At 47.2% G+C, this 21,197-nt stretch overlaps 1 protein-coding gene across 9 annotated transcripts in view; it reads right to left on the reverse strand.

Moving 5' to 3' along the window:
* Nucleotides 1–21,197, reverse strand: part of TENM2 (teneurin transmembrane protein 2) — a 714,433-nt gene that overhangs the window by 42,685 nt on the left and 650,551 nt on the right. For all 9 annotated transcript variants that reach the window (XM_067732909.1, XM_067732913.1, XM_067732908.1 and 6 more), the window contains 4 exons: nucleotides 19,869–20,023; nucleotides 17,530–18,404; nucleotides 9,119–9,294; nucleotides 7,382–7,617 (listed from right to left, as the gene is read on the reverse strand). In XM_067732909.1, coding sequence (XP_067589010.1) covers nucleotides 7,382–7,617; nucleotides 9,119–9,294; nucleotides 17,530–18,404; nucleotides 19,869–20,023 — 1,442 coding nt within the window. The remainder of the gene's footprint in view (nucleotides 1–7,381; nucleotides 7,618–9,118; nucleotides 9,295–17,529; nucleotides 18,405–19,868; nucleotides 20,024–21,197) is intronic.

Below are 21,197 nucleotides of genomic sequence, written 5' to 3' on the forward strand. Positions count from 1 at the left end.
TGATGGGATCAGGGATGGAGCAGACATAACAACTTGCTATAAATTTAATATCAGCTTAAATAATGCATAATTAGAAGGGTAAGCCTCTGCAAACACATTAAATAATGTATTCCCCAAGCAAACATGATTTTTGGATGATTTGCTGTTTCGGATGGCGGTGAGGTAGAAAGGTGGAGAGACCTGAATTTGAGTTGCAGGGGTTTTTGTTTTTGTTTTTGTTTTTTAAATGTCGGTTCATTGGGTTGTTTATTTTACTTTTATTTTTGGCTGCGTTGGGTCTTTGTTTCTGTGCGAGGGCTTTCTCCAGTTGCGGCAAGCGGGGTCCGCTCTTCATTGCGGTGCGCGGGCCTCTCACGGTCGTTGCCTGTCTTGCTGTGGAGCACAGGCTCCAGATGTGCAGGCTCACGGGCCTAGTTGCTCCGCGGCATGTGGGATCTTCCCAGACCAGGGCTCGAACCCATGTCCCCTGCATCGGCAGGCAGATTCTCAACCACTGCGCCACCAGGGAAGCCCTGAGTTGCAGTTTTAACACTGATCGGTTTTGTCATTACAAAGCAGAACCTTTACTGGTCATGCCTCCGTTTCCTTATCTGTCATGGCCTGTGAGCTCCTAGTGGGTAGAGACTTTATCTTATTTTTCTTAGTGTCTCTATTATTTTGGAACGTGCTTGGTGCTCAAACATTTGTGAGTAAGGGGGTTGAATTAGACCGAGTATAAGCACGCTGGCAGCTCTGATGATCTAAGCTCTAATAAGGAAAACTGAGATGAGAAAATGTGAGCAGGACATTTGTGACTTCCAAGTATCTGAAAGGCTTCTTCCTTCATTCTAAAGAGCAATTGGAGTCATTCTGGGAGGAACCCCCGAGACCTGGAATTTAATAGACAGAGGTTGGAGGCAGAGGATTTTCATGATGTCAACTTAAAATCACAGCCACTCATTCAGCATTGACTGAGCACCTACTCTGTGCTTGTTAATGTGATCAATATTTAAACTAGAGCAGGACAGTTAGGGCCCCTGACCTCATGACCTTACAGGTCAGAGGAGGAAAAAGACACATGAACCAACAATGAAAAACATTCGTGTGGTGATGAGTAAATAGAGGAAGGCACTATGGGAACGGAGGAGGGACATGGAGCCAGAACTGGATGGATGAGGCCAGTTTCCCAGAGGAACTGCTGCCTCAGTGGGGCCCAAAGTATGAGACTTCACAGGTGAGGGCAGGAGATGTCTCAGGGAGAACATTCCAGAGGGGGAAGTCAGCAGGTGAAAGCTCGGCTGGTAAGCAAGGGCCCTGCGCAGGCAGAGAACCTCACTTCCGATGCTGTGGGAGAGTTCTAGTGGGGGCAGGTGGTCCATGGGTAGGGATGCGGCAGAGAGGAGGGGTGTCTGGTATGGAGCCTCAGCCCGGACGAACTGAACGGACTGGGACTTGTCATCCTGCAACCTGAACTTGTAGAAGTATGTTGAGTGTCTCCTAGCCTCTCAGAAGCGGGGAAGGCAGTCCAGCCTGCAGATGAATGCTCCTTTGTGTTCAACAGTGGGTACATCTGGGGAGGACGTCTGTGCTTCTCAGATCCTTAGCAGCACCGGTCAGGTGTCAATCCCTTGACCTCACCCCCCCCCCCCGCACCCCAGCTAGTCTGCTCCAGCTACACTGGCTCATGTTCTGCCTCAGGGCCTTTGCGCATGCTGGCACCTTAGCACAGAAGGCTTTCTTGCCATTCCATTCCTGAGAATTTCCTACTCTTCATTCAGTTCTCAGTCCAAATGTCATCTTCCTAGAGTGGCCTTAACCTAAATCAGACACTCCCTGTTAGTTCAACCATTTTTTTTCCCCCACAGCACCCATCACCATTTCTTTACACTATTTGTAACTTATTTGATTATTATCTGTTTCCCCTTGCTACAGCATAAAGCTCCATGAGGGTCTTTCCACTTTTCCATCACACCAATCAAAACAGCAAGCAAGTCATCCGAAAGTAATGTTTGCTTGGGGGATACATTGTTGGATATGTTTTGCAGAGGCTTACCCTTCCAATTATATATTATTTAAGCTAATATTACATTTATAGCAAGTTCTGCCTGCACAAGCACTGCTCAGAATTCAGTGTCTTGTCTGTTCACTAACGTAACACTCAGTGCCTCGAACAGTGCCAGGAACGTAATAGGTGTTTGAAAAAATAAAACGTTGGTTGGTGTAGAATGAATGCACTGTGGCAGGAAGGGCTGATGAAATTCAGGCTCTTGTGATGACTGCATATGTTAACAGACCCACCTGAGTGGGTTCCATGCAGAACTGAGTTCACGTGTGTGTGTTCACAGGCACACGTGCATACCCGCCTCCCACCTTTTTCCTGCGTCACTGTCATTTGCCACAAAAGTAAAAGTAACACGAGCCAACGTGTAATTGCAATGTCATATTAATCATACAGAAACCCAAACAAAATTACTAACTCCCACTTCCTGGAATACTAATAACACTAATACTGGTATCATGATGGAAGATTATCTGGGAAGCAATTTTCCTTTTGTTCTGCTACCTACACATGTAGCTGTTTCTTGCTTTTGCAATCTCTATGTAAATCATAATCAGGGAATATCCTAGAGGGTGGTATGTGCCTTCCTTATCAGAGAGAATCACGCACTAAACCCATCTTAGGAAAGAGCAGAAGTTTTAAATCTTAACAGGAGGAGGTGGTTTCAGTTCTCTCTTCCAAAAGTCTAGAAAAATGTCTTGCTGGAGGGGAGGAGTATTAATGCATTAAGAGGTCCTCAGGACCAGAAGTTTGCTTTATGATTAGGCTTTGGAGGGAGGGAGGATGAAGAATATACCTGGGTGTGTATGAGTGTGATTTAACCATCTCTTCCTTCTGTGGGTGTAGCACCCCCTTTCTCTAAGGTTTCCCCATCTAGGAGTTTTTACTGAGATGTCCGTCACACGAGACACGTGTCCACGTGTGACCCAGCCAATCACAGACCCCCACCTACCCCCACCTGCCTGACCAGTGATTGGCCCCGGGGTGTGACTGCCATTCCATCTGTGGCAGGCCATTCAGAGTTCTTCCAAGGGATTTTAGATTTTAATTCTGTAAAAGATTGCTCCCTCTTCCCCCTGGGTCACTAAGCTGAACTGGTATATCAGCCCGGAGTCATCTTTAGCCAAGTCTGCCTGACTCCCAGGGTGAAGAGGTCACCAGTCGAATGTAGGGGTAAATTAGGCTAAGTGTCAAGGGAACCATTGCTAAGAGATGGAAGGGGGCCGAGAGAAGGATGTCAACCTGATGATATCATTTGAGCTGGTGAAGTCGCTAAGGCTAGCTCCTCTCTGGTAGGGGCCCGCGAGGCAAGACAACACATGCCCTTTTTAATTGAGCTAATTTGAGTGCACTTCCTGTCTCTCTCTTGCAGTGGAAAGATCCCTGACAGATACGGAGGCATTTATGCACTAAACCTGTTCCAAGGAGGCGCCTTAGAAGGGGGCATGGTCATCATACCTTCCTTTGTCACCCACCGTCTGAATGCCCATCCTGTGGCACTTGTCACCAGGGATACAGCGGTGAGATGGTCCTCGTGTTCATGGAGCTTACAGGTACCCTGATGTAAGAGCTTTGTGAGTTTTTTGAAGGCCAGAGGAAACAGGAAAGAGTGCTGGGTGGTGAGGGCCTGAGGGAGGAGGGCTCTTTCAAGTGAGATTCCTGGAGAAATCCTTGGGAGGCGTAATGAAGACCTTCCCTACTTTGAGTTTGGGCACAGACAACCACTCGAGATTTTGCCAAAGCAACAAAGCCACAAAGATTTTGGTGGAAGCGGGTGGCCACGGTCCATCCATCTACCATTTTACATTTCACCAGCCTTTATGTAAGAGCCGCTGATGCGTTCCTCACCTGAGAGGTGCCCTTGGCTGGAATGCTGGAAGAAGGGGTACCTAGTTTCACTGGGTACTGTTCTATGGTAATATCTTCACCGAGATTTTCGGTAAACTCCAGGGATGCTCAGAGCCTCGAGCCCTCACGGCACTCAACTGGCCAGGCTGCCGGGAGCTTGCCAGTCCCTGGGAAAGGTCAGGCGATTTGCCTCAATGCACGAGACCTTCAGTTACCACACCAGAGATGCTCTCCAAATCCCTTGTTATCCACGGGGGTGGGGGTGGGGAGCAACAATTACGTGGTGCTGGTTCAGTGGTAGCACCTGCAAGTTCATTCAGTTTCTTCCCCGTTGCAAGTGGCAGCACTGGGGCTGTCAGAATCTCACATCTCTGTCTTGGGGTTCAGTTCCCTGCCTCTTCCCTCCACAGAGCCTGGCAGGCCAGCCCCTGAAGTCTGGAGGGCTTCTTGGCTTCCCGGTCTACATGATCATGGAAGGGGCCCCTTAAAAGGTGAGCATGACCCAGCAACCCTGCTGGCTGCCAAGTCCTGTTAACTGTGTGTGCTAAGTAGCTCTCAGATGTCCCTCTGTCTTCTCTGCTAATGATTTTGTTTCTTGTTTGGATTACCCCTCTCCTCCTATCCTGTCCCCGTCTGATCTATCTTCCTCTGTACCCGAGGAAGCCTGAGAGGTCTTTCTAACGCGACAAATCCCAACACGTCGCTCTGCTAACCAAACCCTGGAACAGCCCCGCCACTGTCCTCAGGATAAATGCCAGCCTAGCAAAATATGCCCTTCCATTCCCTTCCCACCCTAACTAACCCTGACCAACTCTCTGGCCACACTGAGTTAGTTTTCTGAAATGACACTCCTTTTCTTTTGGACCTCTCTGCCTTTTTACAGGCGACACTCTGTCTGATCACCCCTTGCTGATATCTTTGCCTGGCTAATTCCTACTGCTCTGTAGAACTGATTCCAACTCTTCTGTGAAGCAACCCTCAGCCCTGATCGGGATGGCAGGGGCCCTGCTACGTGGTCACCAAATCTCCTTTCGTTGTCTTCTTAGGCATGCAGAAAGACACCATTTCCTGGGCTTCCTTGCAGTTAAGTTGAAGTCACCCCACTGTGTTCTCACCAGGAAGGATGGCAGTGATGCCTGCCATGTCTAGCCCTGCTCATTAAGCCCTGATTTCAGGGCGTATTTGTTCACATTTGTTAACCGATCACACCCACCCCACCCTCCCCTGACTGATACAATGACATACATACCCCTTCCCTTGAAATCCTGGCCTCTGGGATAGCTCACGTCACACGACTCACATGTGACACTCTGCTTTCCCTCTCTACCTTCTCCCACCTGCTCCCTGGCAATTTCCAGGAGTTGCTTTTATTTCATTCACTAAACGATTTATGAATTGAATTAAAATAAATGAGATGCAAATAAATTCCAGGCTTTCTCCCTCATTTTCAAATTACATTTTCAGTCCACTCAACCTGTTATAATCTCATAGTGATTTTCATTTAAGAGAGCTAAATGGATATGTGATTATTGTTACAGGAACTAACACCAGACAATTAAATGTTGAGGTGTTGATAGATAAAGCTGTGTTTCGATTTGCATAAACATGATGCCAGCAAATCTAACCCTGGCAGAAATTCAGTTATGAGACTTGCGTGCCTAACTTCTGCTAATTACCATGAGTACCATTATTACGATTTTTAATATTCAGAGTTGGGAATTATAGCCATTTTATTTTAGGGCTGCATTTATCTTTCTTTATTTTGAAAACTTTTAGTCAAAATTCATCGCTGATTTATCAGAGAAAAGGCACGATTACTATTTCTAATCAACTTCTATGGTGCAGTGTATCAAAAATCAATTAATTATACAGCCCTGAAATCCAGTCATTAAGGATTTAGCTACTAATCTCATTTCACTTTTGTCCTTAGGAAGGTACTGCAGCTTGCAACTTTGCAGATACCAGCAGAGGAAGAAAAACATGGGAGGCTGCTGATAACCTAATGTGGAGAATTAAACTCCAGCCAGACAAAGGCAAGGGCGGAATCTTAACATGGAGTGGCCTGGCTCTGCAGGGAGGTCGCCTGGGCTGGCTGGATTTCAATCCAATAACACGGCAGAAGTTATGACCCAGGTTTTGTTGAGCGTGAGCCTTCTAATCTCAGGAATTCCAAAGCAAAGCGTGTGTTAAACCCTGCCGTATTGCGCTGTTTACCGTCTTCCTGGTGAGTACCTCACCCTGCAATGATTTTATCTGTTTGTTAGTTGACTTATCTGCGGCCCCTGTTGTGCCATGTAGCTCCAGCGCATAGCACAGTGCCTGGCTCCTAGTTAGGTGTTCAATAAATAGGTGCTGACTTTGACCGACATCCCGAGGATTCTCCCCAGCGCGAGGGAGAGCCTGATGGTAAGAACCAGTCCCTCTTGATGCCACGTAAGTGAACAGAGCAGGAACCAGATTATCTGGATGACTGTTGCTCTAATCAGGAAGCTGTGAGGCCTGCTGGTTAGGAATCCTGGCAAGTGAGACAGAGAGAACTGGGGCTGAGTCCTGGCTTTGCTGTTTGTTTGCTAGACGCTGTACCCTTGGACCGGTTATTTAGCGTCCCAGAGCCTCTGTTTCCTCATCTGAAAAAGGGAGATAATAACACCTACTCCCACAGGGGTGTTTTTTTGAGGTACACAGGCCTCTCCTGTTGCAGAGCACAGGCTCTGGACGTGCAGGCCCAGCGGCCATGGCTCACCCATGGATCACGGGCCTAGCCACTCCGTGGCAAGTGGGATCTTCCCGGACCGGGGCACGAACCCGTGTCCCCTGCATCGGCAGGCGGACTAAAGCATTTAATGTCGTGCTCTCATCATAAAAGTCCTCAATAAATGTTATATATTGGTTTTTAAAGCTGTAACTTGTGGGTACGTTGCCTAGTCTGGGGAAGCTAGAGTTGGTTAAAACTTTCTGCTGCAGTTTGCTTGTTACTTCCTCTTAGGAAGCCTCCCCTGATGCCTGCAGGCTGGATAGTAGCGCCTCCTCTGTGATTCCCACGAAGCCCTGGATGTTCCTCTCTCTACTCAACCCATCGGATTATGCTGAGGTTTATACATTCTACCGGACTGTCCACTCCTTGAGTGGAAAGAGCACGTTATAAAACTTTCAGTATTTAGCACACCAAAACCACACAGTAGCCATGGGCACTGCCTCATGTGTTGAGTTGGGCAAACAGCGAAAGTTGACAGAGAAGATGATAGCGAGTGTGAAAAGAGGACCAGAGGGATCTCTGCTTAAAGCTTAAGGTAAATCCCCAGCTTTTCTAGTCCTAGGAAATGCAGAACGTTTTCTCCGAGGTCTGAGTCCCAGCAGGATGTGGCTCATGTGTCTCTCTCAGGGAAGAGAGAAAGGCACAGTGGAGGCTTGGGAACTGGGAGATGGCCTCAGCTCTGGAGGAAGGGGGGTGTCCCGTACCACTTTGTGGGGGACAAGTTGGGTGGAACGACTTACCCGGAGCTTCCTGCCAAAGATGGTAACTTTGCCTTTAATCTGTTCCTTTCTTAGGCGCCACTCGATGGAGTTCAGGCCATTCTCCATGGGCAGCGAGATGTTGCAGCGCCCGATGGTGGGGGTGATGGTGCCCGCTAGGACGTGGGGCTCGCTGTGGAAGCTGACGCCCATCCCGTTGGCATACATCACCCGCAGGGTACCGTTGTTGCAGAGCTGGTAGCTGTTCCGCACTTGATCTGGAGAAATGTAAGTGGGGGCGGAGAGAGGGAAATAAATTATCCACTGTGTTAGTCACGAGAGAACAGAACCCCTATTTTTATAGGTTTCCATGGTACTTTGCAGCTGTCAGTGTACGGCTGCCTTCAATTAGCACACACGCAATGTTAAGGCGAGTAGCAGAGATGCCACTGTTCCACAGAAAGAAAAACATTATTAATATGTGGCACTCCAGAAATAATTACGCTGGGACATTTTCCTTCTTTTACTCACTGAAGAGTACATTTAAAGACGCCTCTTGCCTACACAATTCGTGTCAATCAAAATCCCCGATCTTTAACATATATATTTTAGCTTAAATGGAACAAAATAAAGGAAAACAACTACTTAAAAAAATTCTTTTTCTCCTTTTGCCTACCACCATCTAACCTGAAGCTGATGGTCTACCGTAGGTCAGCTCCACTGCAAAGATTCTTGAGAAAACAAACAAAGAGAAAAAGCAACCTTCCCGCCCCTCATACGTTGCTGCTGACTCCACCATGATGCCATCTCCACTCCAGAGGAATCCGAAGAGACTCAACTAGCGTGAGGGAGACCGAGCCAGTGGGAGCTGATAACATGTGTGTCTGTCTGTCTTCCCAAATGGAATCTACACTAGTCAATCAATCAGACTTCTGACCTTTTCCTTTATCGAAAAGTTCCAGGTAGGAAATGTGAGTCGGAGACTCCTTTTATAGATACGATGCTTCCTGACTACTTGGGCAGAGGAGTCCAGCTGGCCTGGCCTCTGAGGCCCTGGCTTTTGGGGTAGTGCGCAAGTGTGCACCTGTCACGACTGCAGCCCTCGTGCAGAAAGACAAAATCTACATCATTAATCATCTGGCAAAGCAGAAATAGAGTCATGGCTCTGTCGGGGGATAAACAAACAGTCCAGCAACGACACCATTTATCTAGCGCCAGGACACGTTTATCCTCGGCCAATGGGCTAGTCCACCGCTTGCCAGCCTGTGCACTTGTCCTGGACTGTACGTCATGTCGAACAGCAAGAGTAACCATGAGGTGGTCAGAAACCTTTGAGGTCTTGGCAAGAGACCGCTAAAGGGCTCTGTGACTGTAACAACCCACTCATCACACAAACCCTTGGAAGAAAGGGAGGCTCAGAATGGGACCAAAAAACAGGTGGGCTCAAGAGACTAAAACCACCTTTGAGAAGGTAACTGTGTGTGTTGCATGCTGGTGATGGAGAGGTGGGGGCAGAGTACAGAGGGATGAAAACTGACATTTTCACATAAATATAAATATGTAGACATTTCCAAATTTTTGGTTTGCTATAGATGACATCCTCCTGCATCTGATTAAGTCCTTTTCTCCAAGATTGACCTCTTGCAGAGTTAGTTTGCTAGGGACTAAAACAGCAAGCTGAGGGGTGGGAGGTCTCTGGAAGTCCTCCCAGGCTTGGTAACTCACGCCTACCTCTGGCCGAGTCTGGGGGTTAGGGGTGGTGGTAGGTGAGGGGCTTACCTTGCACCACTGTGTAGGAGGCCTCCACAGAAGACAGGTTGGTAATGACGGTGACATCGTCATCACGGTTGGAGTTCTCAATGTCAATGGTGATGGATTTCTCCATTTCCCGGTGTAGGCTGGTCACCACCCCCGTGGGGCGTGTCACATTGGTTAGGCGGCCCTCGTGGTCATAGCTGGAGAACAGACACACTGGTTAGAAACACAGTTCCTGGGACTGAAGGCTTCCCCAACACACAAGGGACAGACTCATGGTGCCAGAGAAAGAGAAACTGGCAGGTGGGGTGGCCAGATGGTGCAGCACGCTGAGGCTCCTCGTCACAATCATCAAAACTCCAGCCTGGGGCTTCCCTGGTGGTGCAGTGGTTGAGAGTCTGCCTGTCGATGCAGGGGACGCGGGTTCGTGCCCCGGTCCGGGAAGATCCCACATGCTGCGGAGCGCCTGGGCCCGTGAGCCATGGCCGCTGAGCCTGCGCGTCCGGAGCCTGTGCTCCGCAGCGGGAGAGACCACAACAGTGAGAGGCCCGCGTACCGCAAAAAAACCAAAAAACAACACTCCAGCCTGCCCTGAGAAACGGTGATGCTTTTTTCTACTACCCACCGATACACCTGAAAACATACATTTCACCTTAGGCAGGGGGTACTTAACCTAGTTAGTTAGTTAGTGAGAACAGCAACTTTATGCTCAATTTATGCTCTTTGATTTGTGTTCCACAAATCAAAGGACTGAATAATGAACAAATAAAATCTGAACAGACCAATTCCTAGTAAGGAGATTGAATCGGGAATCCAAAACCTCCCACCAAACAAACAAAAGTCCAGGCTCACTTGACTTCACTGGTGAATTCTGCTAAACATTCAAAGAAGAGTTAATACCAATTCTTCTTTTCAAACTCTTCCAGAAAATAAAGGGGAGGGGACACTCCAAAGTCATTTTACAAAGCCAGCAGTACCCTGATACCAAAACCAGCTAGGGACAGTGCAAGAAAAGACAGTTACAAGCCAATGTCTCTAAACATAAATGCAAGACTCCTCAACAAACAAAATATTAGCAAACCGAATTCAACAGTACATTAAAAGGCTCATACACCATAATTAAGTGGGATTTATTCTAGGGAATGCAAGGATGGTTCACATCGGCAAATCAATCAATGTGAAATACCACATTAACAAAATGAAGGAATAAACCGTATTATCATCTGAATAGATGCAGAAAAAATTCAAGGACGTGGGTATAGAGGGAACATACCTCAACCTACTAAAAGCCCACAGCTAACATCACACCCAATGGTAAAAAGCTGACACTTTTTCCTCTAAGATCAGGAACAAGACAAAGGATGCCACTGTATTCAATATAGTACTGGAAGTCTTCTTATCCAGAGCAATCAATCAGGCAAGGAAAAAAAGGCATCCAAATTAGAAAGGCAGAAGTTAAACTGTCATTATTTGTATATGACATCATATTACGTGGAGAAAACCCTAAAAACGTCACCCGAATAAATAAATTCAGTAAAAGCTGCAGGATACAAAATCAATATATAAAATCTGAATTGCATCAAGAAAAGAATAAAATGATAACTAGGAATAAAGTTAACCAAGGGGCAGAAGGCCTGTACACTGTTATAAGACACTGATGAAAGAACTCAAAGAATACACAAATAAATGAAAAGATACTCCATGCTCATGGATTGGAAGAATTAAACTGTCCATATTGCTCAAAGCAATTCCCTATCAATCAAAATTCCAATGGCATTCTTCACAGAAATAGAACACTCCTAAAATTTGTATGGAATCACAGATATCCTACTAGCCAAAGTAATCAAGAAAGAACAAAGCCAGAGGCGTCATGCTCCCTGATTTCATTTCGTGTGGCACTGGAATAAAAAACAGCCACACAGACCAATGGAACAGAATCGAGAGCCCAGGAATAACCCCACACACACGGTCAATTAACTTATGACAAAGGAGCCTAGAATATACAATGAGGGAAAGAACAGTCTCTTCAAAAAGTGGTGTTGGGAAAACTGGCCAGCCACATGGAAAAGAATGAAACGCTCTCTTATGCCACTCACAAAATACCACTCACAAAATTAACCCAAAGGGATTATAAACTTGACTGTAAGACCTGAGACCATAAAACTCCTAGAAGTAAATATAGGCGGTAAGCTCTGTGACATTAGTGTTCGTGATTTTTTTTTTTTTTTGCATTTAACACAAAAGCAAAGGCAATAAAAGCACAAACCAACAAGTGGGATTATACCAAACTAAAAAATCATCCACAAAATAAGGCACTATACGGGCTTCCCTGGTGGCGCAGTGGTTGAGAGTCCGCCTGCCGATGCAGGGGACACGGGTTTGTGCACCAGTCCGGGAGGATCCCACATGCCACGGAGCGGCTGGGCCCGTGAGCCATGGCCGCTGAGCCTGCACGTCCAGAGCCTGTGCTCCGCAGCAGGAGAGGCCACAACAGTGAGGGGCCCATGTACCGCAAAAAAAAAAAATAATAATAATAAGGCACTATACTGAATGAGAGAAAGTATTTGCAAATCACCTGATAAGGGAAGAATATCCAAAATATATAAAGAATTCATACAACTCAATAGCAAAAAACGCAAATAATTTGATTGTAAAATAAGCAGAGGATCCGTAGAGACATTTTCCCAAAGAAGACACACAGATGGCCAACAGGTACATAAAAAGATGCTCATCGTCGCGAATTACTAGAGAAATGCAAATCAAAACGCCAATGGGGTGCCACCTCACAGCGGTCAGAACGGCCATCATTAAAAAGTCTACAAGTGAGAAATGCTGGCGAGGGTGTGGAGAAAAGGGAACCCTCCTACACTGTTGGTGGGAATGCAAATTGATACAGCTGCTATGGAAAACAGTATGGAGGTTCCTCAAAAAACTAAAAATAGAGTTACCATATCTAAAAATAGAGTTACCCTATGATCCAGCAATCCCACTCCTGGACGTACAGCCGGACAAAACTATACATGCACTCCTATGTTCAAAACAGCACTATTCACAATAGCCAAGACACAGAAGCAACCTAAGTGGCCATCGACAGAGAAATGGATAAAGAAGACGTGGTACATATATACAGTGGAATACTAGTCGGCCATAAAAAAAAGAAATGAAATAGCAACATGGATGGAACTAGAGATTATCATACTAAGTGAAGTAAGCCAGAAAGACCACATGATATCACTTATATGTGGAATCTAAAATATGACATAAATGGACCTATCCATGAAACAGAAACAGACTCGTAGACCTAGAGAACATACTTGTGGTTGCCAAGGGGAAGGTTGGGTGGGGGATGGATTGGGAGTTCGGGATTAGCAGATGCAAACTGTTATATATTAGAATGGATAAACAACAAGGTCCTACTGTACAGCACAGGGAACTATATTCAATATCCTCTGATAAACCATAATGGAAAAGAATATATATATGTATGTAAAACTGAATCACTTTGCTGTACAGCAGAAATTAACACAACGTTGTAAATCACCTAGACGTCAATAAAATAAATTTTAGAAGGTACAGATTTTCAGTTTTAAAATAAATAAGTGGGCTTCCCTGGTGGCGCCGTGGTTGAGTCTGCCTGCCGATGCAGGGGACACGGGTTCGTGCCCCGGTCCGGGAGGATCCCACGTGCCACGGAGCGGCTGAGCCCGTGAGTCATGGCCGCTGAGCCTGCGCGTCCGGAGCCTGTGCTCCGCAACGGGAGAGGCCACAACAGTGAGAGGCCCGCGTACCGCAAAAAAAATAAGTCATGGGGATCTAATATACAGCATGGTAACTGTAGTTAATAATACTGTATTACCTATCTGAAAGTTGCTAAGAGAGTGGAACCTGAAAGTTCTCATCACAAGTAAGACATTTTCTGTAACTATATGGTGGCAGACGTTAACTAGACCTACTGTGGTGATCATTTCGCAATATATACGAATACTGAATCATTACGTTGTACCCCTGAAACTAATATAATGTTATATGTTAATTTTACCTCAATAAATAATAAAACTAAACAATTCTACGTGTATTGATATAGGGTGCTTACTGTCCCCAACTCTTGCTGCCAAGCAGGGACAATGTGAGAAGTGTATTCTGGGAGCCCCAGGCAGTGATTTAATTCCAATCTACTGTATTACCTGGACACCTACGACGTGTAGATTGCTGCGCTTCATTGTGAGATAAACAGTAGGAACTGGAGAGTCGACTTTCGGGGAAGAGCAGGTTGGGGTTGAGGCCAGACTCTCAGGGGCCAGAGGGAGAAAATAGGTCTTCTGTAACTTTCAAGGGAGATTCCACTTCCGATACCCATGGAGTGAGTATCTCCAGATTCAGGTCTCTTTGCAAATAAGTCTGCACATCCTGGCAAGGAGTTATGAGTTCCAGTAATGGGACCTCACGGCGACCCAGTGGAACCAGTCCTGCCTTGACTCAGGTGGGGCTGGAGGCTGCGTCTGACTCATTTCTTCAACGTCTGTTCACTGACTTCCTACTATGTGTCAGGCACCGTTCAAGGCTCTGGGGACGCGGCTAAGAACAAAATGGATGAAAATCCTTGCCATCATGATGTGTGCAAGCTAGATGGAGAGAGTCAAAATAAACTGAAGTCTAAACAGTAGTGTATGTCACACCCTATGGCTACTACGTATAAAAGAGAGAACTAATGAGAACCTACTTTACAGCACAGGGAACTCTACGCAGTGCTCTGTGGTGACCTAAATGGGAAGGAAATCCAATAAAAGAGGTAATATATGTACACGTATAGCTGATTCACTTTGCTGTACAGCAGAAACTAGCACAACGTTGTAAAGCAACTATACTCCAATAAAAATTAATACAAATATATAGAGTGTGTCAGATGGTGACAAGGGGAAAGGATTAAAATCAAGGCGGGAGAAGAGAGAGAGCACGTGTAGTGGTGGTTGTAATTTTAAGTACAGTCCTGTGACTGTCAGGAATACAGGCCACTCTCGCCCAGTCCGAGAACTTAGCAGACACCACAGAACCTCCAGAAGGCATTCCCATGTCTGCTCCATTCCTGCCGAGCTCTCCGTGAGGCACTTCCCGACACAAAGAACAGGTGGGAGAAAGGTAATAGTTAAAGGGACCCACTGCAGGCTCCTTGAATTGCAGTGCCTGCTTATTCTAGGAAGTAACTCTTGAACCCTACTCCATGGAAAGGCAACTTCCATCCCTCCCTCCGTCTCTCTGATCCGATATTCACTCCTTCCCCAGTTGCTCGGTTGGGAGGAGTTGCTCAGGACTGGAATAGCCCTTCACAGTTTCTCTCTTCTGGAGGGCCTGTCCTTGAGGGTGACGTGTTTTCTGTTCCTCTGGGCCCCAGGTTTACTAAGGCAGGCTCTGCCCTGGCAGGGGCTGGGGGCGGGGCAGAAGTACGGGGGCATGGGGAGAGAGCGGGATAAATTCAAAGTGGAGTAGTAAGGGAAGACCAAACGTGAAGACTGCATTCTTCAATTCTGCTTCTCCAAAATGAATCTCCATCTACCTGACTCCTGTATCCACTACGCAATTGGTTGTTTGGAATCTGAAGGGGTGGGATGGAGACAGAGGTGTGATAAATCAACTGCTTCTCTCAATGCCATTAGCATCTACCCTTCGTTGAATTTCTATATGCCAGGTGCTTTGCTAATTTCTATAAGTATCAATATATCATCTCAGTGAATTATCACAGTGCCCCTATACGGTTTGCATTATTATCCCCACTTGACAGATGTATGGACATAGAGGCTCAGAGAGGTTAAGTAACTTGTCCCAAGTCAATAAGTAAGTATATGGCATTCATGTCCTTGTCTTCCTGACCCCAAGATCCGGGAGCTTTCTGGTATACTGTGCTGTCTTCTGGGGAAGGCTGTGAAAACCTGTGTTCTCTCAGAGATATACCCACCAGGCTACGTCTTCTATCAGGACCCAGTGGCCTACATCGGGGGAAAGTTAAATTCCAAGGCTGGGGCTTCCTGGAACTTTCTGAAACCGACTGACCATCGACTAGGGCCAGGATAATTCAATAGTGTTATTTTCCCTCACCTTTCTCTCCCGCTCCCAGAGTCAAGGAGGAATCTGTCTTTAGGGGTTGTCCCTTCCCCCAACTTTTGGGACAGGTGAGTTCCCTTTTGGGATCCAAAGGAAGGCAGGAGTTCCCAATTCTACTCCCAGCCCCGCTTCAGGACACTGGCGTGTAACGCCAAGAAGGCGAGACTTGGAGATCTGGAGTTGAGTCGTGCTGACTCTCTCTGTGGCCTCAGGGGCGGGGTGACGGGGGTGGTGGTGGCTTCACGTCTCTGAGCCTCAATTTCTTTATCCATAAAATGAGGATAATCACACCTGTACTTAGAAGGTCGTTGTGACGGGTGGGCGAACGAAAGGCTTCTCTACCTATAAAGCACTATGGAGAAGGCAGGTGTTCTTACAAGCACTCACTGAAGGACAGATTGTTTTCTAAGAGCCTCAAGGCCTCTGTGTGGTTTTGTTCATCACTCTGTTAACTCCTTTCTCTAAAGTTTTCGCTAAGGCTACTGCGGTCCCCACGGGAAGTAGAGTCTGTCTCTGATTTTTTTTTTTTTTTTGCGGTACGCGGGCCTCTCACTGTTGCGGCCTCTCCCGTTGCGGAGCACAGGCTCCAGACGCGCAGGTTCAGCGGCCATGGCTCACGGGCCCAGCCGCTCCGCGGCATGTGGGATCTTCCCGGACCGGGGCACGAACCCGTGTCCCCTGCATCGGCAGGCAGACTCTCAACCACTGCGCCACCAGGGAAGCCCTGTCTCTGATTTTTAAACGACCAACTTGCTGACCAGGTGTAAAACATACCACAAAACGGAAAGAAATTACCATCTTGTTTAGGAGGCCAAGAAAGCCAGACGCATTGAACCCCTACAACGGAGAACGTATGATCATTTACCAACTCAACAGTACGGAAAGAAAAGCAGCTCTTCATATCGAGAGAAAAAAATTATGCTTCCGTGTAACTTCTGAAGGAACATTAGAAAAAGAAACAAACCAAAAAAACCTTAACCTTGCTTTCATTCAGCTAGGGGCCCCTTCTGGAAAATACTCTCCCAGTTAGAGTTCCTGTCTCAGGATGCCCCTCAGTCTGGATGAACTTTGTTACTACAGCTTCTTAAGTCAGGCCTACTTCAGACTGGCCTCCTGAGGGTGACACCAATTCTCTCTGAAGTGCACTGGGTCTTCAGGTGCAACTTCCAGAAGAGAAGATGAGAATCTAGGAGGCGTTTGGGTTAAAGTGTAGCTTTAGCCTAACGTGGTGTGAGAGCTAAAGGTGGCACTTAGATGGCGCCTTCAGGGACAGAGTCACTGGCTGATAAAGTGTGATCAGGTCCCAGCGTCTGGAGGATATCAGGGTGCTTCAGAAGTCTGAGAAAGACAGCTTGGCCCAAAGAAGCGAGGAGAGCAAGGGCAAGCAATTCTGCAGTGCAGCCGATCTCCAGGAGGTGGCAACAGCCTCCTTTACAAGCTCCCAAACCCTCTGGAATGCAAACAGGAAGTGCACATCCCTGAAAGTAAAACTGATCCACAATGAGGTCTTCTGTTCTCTCCCCTGTCCCTCTTTCCTTCTGTGACAACACCTTGCCAACTCACTAAATTCTCAGCTGACAGCAACACCTAGACCGAAAGCAAGCAACGACTCCAAATATATAGTGGTTAGCCAGATCTTTCACCACCAAGGAGAGCCAGACACTTATAAATTCCATCCCCGTCTCAGCCAGCGAATCACGCCTTCGCAATTTCCTCCCACCAGCGTGCCACTGGTTAATACCTGCAGCAGCAGGCAACTGGACCAAGAACTGCCTGCAGGCGCAAGGGAAAAGAGCTTTTTGGTAAAACAAACGGCGGGACTATCAAGTATGAGATAATTGTTAGGGGAAATATGCCCAGCTCTCACATCTTTTAATATACCTAGCACTTTATCTGTATTGATCTGCTTCTGCTAAAGAGGAAATTCAGAGTTTATCTACCTGTCTGTGCAATCAAGTGTGTTGCTGGACCTATCGGCAAATGACAGGAGCCCCACCAGGATCCTGCCTTTTAGTTTCTCATTTCCGCACCCATGGCAAACATGAATAATCAGCAAAGTTAATCAACACTTGATGTCTCAGGCGCTGTGCGTGTCCAATATCCTGAAATTGGAATGGCAAGCAGGCAACAGGCATTCCCAACTCTTGCAGGGAGGACGTTCAATACCAGACACCCAATAGTGCAAAGCATTTAGGAGTCAGGGGACAGGAATATCCTGGGGCATTAAAGTTAGGAAGACAACACGAGTAAACGATTCTAAAAGCTACACGGACGGCCAGTCCTGATGCCGGCGAGGGTAGGGTGAGTACTGTTAGGAACGACTTTAAAAACCTACTTACTCATAGAAAGTTGTCCATCCGGTTTCATCACTCTTGGTGGCTAGGAGGCCAGTGTTCCCATCATAGGTCATGAGGCCAAGCTCCAAGTTCTGCGTGGACACGACTTTGAGACCTCCATTGGTGCCCACTGTGAGAGTGATGATCTGGTTGTCAGGCATGAGCAGGTGGCGGGGCATGCCACTGCTGTCCCGACGGATCTTCAGGGAATTTCCATTATTGTCAATCAACTCAGTGACATCATTGTCAACACTATACGTGAAATTGTACAAGTACTCCCCTGTCACCAGGCTCACAGTGTACTGGTGGATGCCATCGGCGTTGAAGACGTACAACTCCTGTTCTCCGGGGGATGCAGCCTCATACTGGTTGAAAGCATTCAGAACGGGCTTGTTCTTGCTGACCGCCCTGATCCGAATATTTCCAAGGTCTGCGACGTAGATGGTACCATCGGGAGCGACAGCTAAGGATGATGGGGAATTCAAGATGGCATCAGTCGCATAGGCATCATCTCCTGCGTAGCAGTTGCAATTGACATCGTTTTTGCAGTCACAGTCGGAGGCTGCCCCCGCTAAAAGGCAGATCTCCCCATTGGTTGTTACCTGGCGTAGACGGTTAATCTTCTTCTCGTCTGTCTCGGTGATATAGAGGACCCCAGTGTGAGAGAGGGCAATGGCACTGGCTGACTCCAGAGCAGAGTGAATGGCTAGTTTGCTGAGTGAGTAGTCAATGCCAGGAACCTGGCAGTGCATGGGGCGTCCCGCAATGATGCTGACTTGGTGGTTCTCGGTGATGCGAAGGATGACGTTGTTCTCTAGAACATACAGGGAGTTGTCCATGGGGTTGATGGCAAGGTCTGTTGGCCATTCCAGGCGAACCTGTGGATGATACGGCACCAAACTCAAGAACAGCCTCTAAGGTGCTCAGTTGTTTAACTGTGCAGGGCACTTCTATTGATTTTATGCAACTGGGAGAAAAGGCTTACTTTTTTTTTTTTTTTTTTTACTAACACACTGTACGAGACGCGCCCATCACGGAACCAATGGCTCATTGCCCATGCTGGGTGTACGCGATAGCGAAGAAGTAACTTGGAACAGACATCTCCTGCTCTATCACTTGCTGTGGCTAGAGTAGGTCATGGCTAGAGTAGGTCACCAGTTCTACCCATGATGCTCTTGACAGCCCCAGATAATTGGACCAGGGTCAGAGTCATCACATACAGTTAGGTGGTTCACAGCACAGAGGGCTAGTGTGATGCAGCCCATACTCTGCTCACCAAGCTGTGGCCCTGAGGAGGCTAGGTTCATTTAGCATCTTTATCTGATTCAGGACAAGGAGCCACGCGGTTTAGAAGGTGTCCCTGACCCAAGGACAGCCAATGCACAGGCTGGCCAGCGAACTACAACCTGAGTGTTTGCTTGAAAAAGTGTACTGGACCAAACACATCCCTTCTCTGCAGAATCTGAAATGAAAACCTCAGTAACTAGTGGTCAGTTAGTTGAGGAACTTGAGCTGAAATTAATGAAGTTGACCGAGGGTGGAAAAGGCCCTTTTGGAAGAGTAAACATAGACTCCAGGTTGTTGGAAGACCCTTATATTCAAGTCCCGTTTCTGTAAATCAACTATACTCCAATAAAAATTTAAGAAAAGAAGTATAAAGTCCCGTTTCTCCTGTGGTACATTCGAGTGAGCCTCTGTTCACTGCCAACAGGTAAGAACCTGGACTAAAAGACTATCACTTGGGGGAACATCGCAGAGGGATGTGCTTTAGTTACGACGCGCAAAGTAAAGGTTTATCTAGTGAGGATGCGATCATTTCAGATTAACAGGGAAGTTCTGATTGACACGTAATACGTATGGTACATTCTCAAACCTGCAATAACGATGAAGAAGAAAGGTAATTACACAGTAACTCCTACTCTATAATCTGACAAGGCTGGAGTGTGTCACCAGCTCCACTCTTCTGGGCAGAATTTCCCTCTCCCATTCTCTTTTCCTACTTCTCTCTCATTTCTATCTGACATGTCCCGTTCCATCCTGCCGTCTAGCTCACCTGAAGCCTTCTGCAAACAAACCTGGGATCTGTATCTGTATCACCTCCTCCCCCTCCACTTCTGACCCAAACACGCCCCAGGTGAGAACTTCAGGCCCAGAACCAGGTGTGGCATAGTGATGAGAAATGAGAGAGAGAGAGAGAGAGAGAGAGAGAGAGAGAGAGAGAGAGAGGGAGGGAGAGAGAGAGGGAGAGGGAGAGAGAGAGAGAGAGAGAGACAGAGAGAGACAGAGAGAGACAGAGAGAGACAGAGAGAGAGACAGAGAGACAGAGAGAGAGAGAGACCCACCTGGGCCACGTCCATGCTGGAGTCGCAGCTCAGTGGCCGGACAGCAGTGAGGTCATTGGAACCCAGCAAGGTGGAGATGATTCCATTCTGGTCAACCTTGCGGATCATGGTGGCGTCGACAAAGTACATGAGCCCGTTCTTGTCGACTGCAATACCTGAGCAAGACAAAGAGTGGGAGTGCGTCTCTTGGCAAAGAGCAGGGCTGGCAGGATGGGGTTGGGGGGTAGGGATGCCCTACCGGGGAATTCCCTTCTTGGATTGGTGACCTGACTGGAGTAGCACACTGAGAGCTGTGGCTCTCCATCTTTTAAGGTGATGCCCTTTCTCGGGGGCACTGTGCCAGATCTGCCTAATTCCTGGGGCGCTGCCTGTTTCACCACGCAGCCAAAGAACGAACCTTGGGCTGCAAATGAACGAAGGCTGCAGATGAAGGAATGGGGAGATCATTTTGCATCTGCTCTTTTTAGAAAAGATGTTATTTCCCAAGTTCACTGCTTAAAAAATTATTGGTAGTAGATTACTTGAATACCCTTCACAACTGACTGCAACAATGAGGCTGGGAAACAGCGACCCTTGCAGTCACAAACTCCTAAGTCAACATGTATCCTCCAGGAAGTGTTCCCAACGAAGCCTTGACTCCATCGATACTCTGGGGGGAATGCTGGTCTTAGCACTCCCTTGGTAAGAGGCAGACAGCAGCTTCTATTTCTTTTGCATTTTCACCCCAGTGCGCAAGCCCAAGGCTCCCCATCCTTATTTCATGCTGCTGTGTGCTTTCAGCATAGCTAAAAATGCTAACAAGAATTGGACCTCCAAATGACGGGTCCTTAACCTTCTTTTTTCTTCTTTTTTTTTTCTTTCTTTTTTTTTTTTAACATGCCCTTAACCTTCAGTTAGTCCTTTTCAAACAGAGATCCGTCAGGGCCAAGAACTGCACCCCCCACCCCGCCCCCAAATCCAGGCCCTTGGAAATGATACCTGTTCTTAATTGCTACCATTATGGGGCATTTGCAAAATGTCAGGTACTGTGCTCTTGACTTTAGATACACTATTATCTAACAGAACAGCTGCGGAGTGGTTGGAGGCCCTCCTACCGGGCTCTCTTCTGTCTGCAGCCCACACAGCTGGCACTCTGGCTCGCGGAGCGAACATTTCCTTCTGACTCTCTGTGACTGGCGGCAGCCAGCAATCTCCAGGAGCAATCCACCCCACTTTCCATTTGTAAACTAAAGACATTTGCGGGTGATGAAGTGTACCTCAAATAAACAAATCCGGTTTCTTTAAGAAACATTCACCCACACACCAAAGCCATCTAGCAGAGTTAAATTA

This window comes from Pseudorca crassidens, chromosome 3 (assembly GCF_039906515.1).
Source record: "Pseudorca crassidens isolate mPseCra1 chromosome 3, mPseCra1.hap1, whole genome shotgun sequence".
Classification (NCBI taxonomy): Eukaryota; Metazoa; Chordata; class Mammalia; order Artiodactyla; family Delphinidae; genus Pseudorca; species Pseudorca crassidens.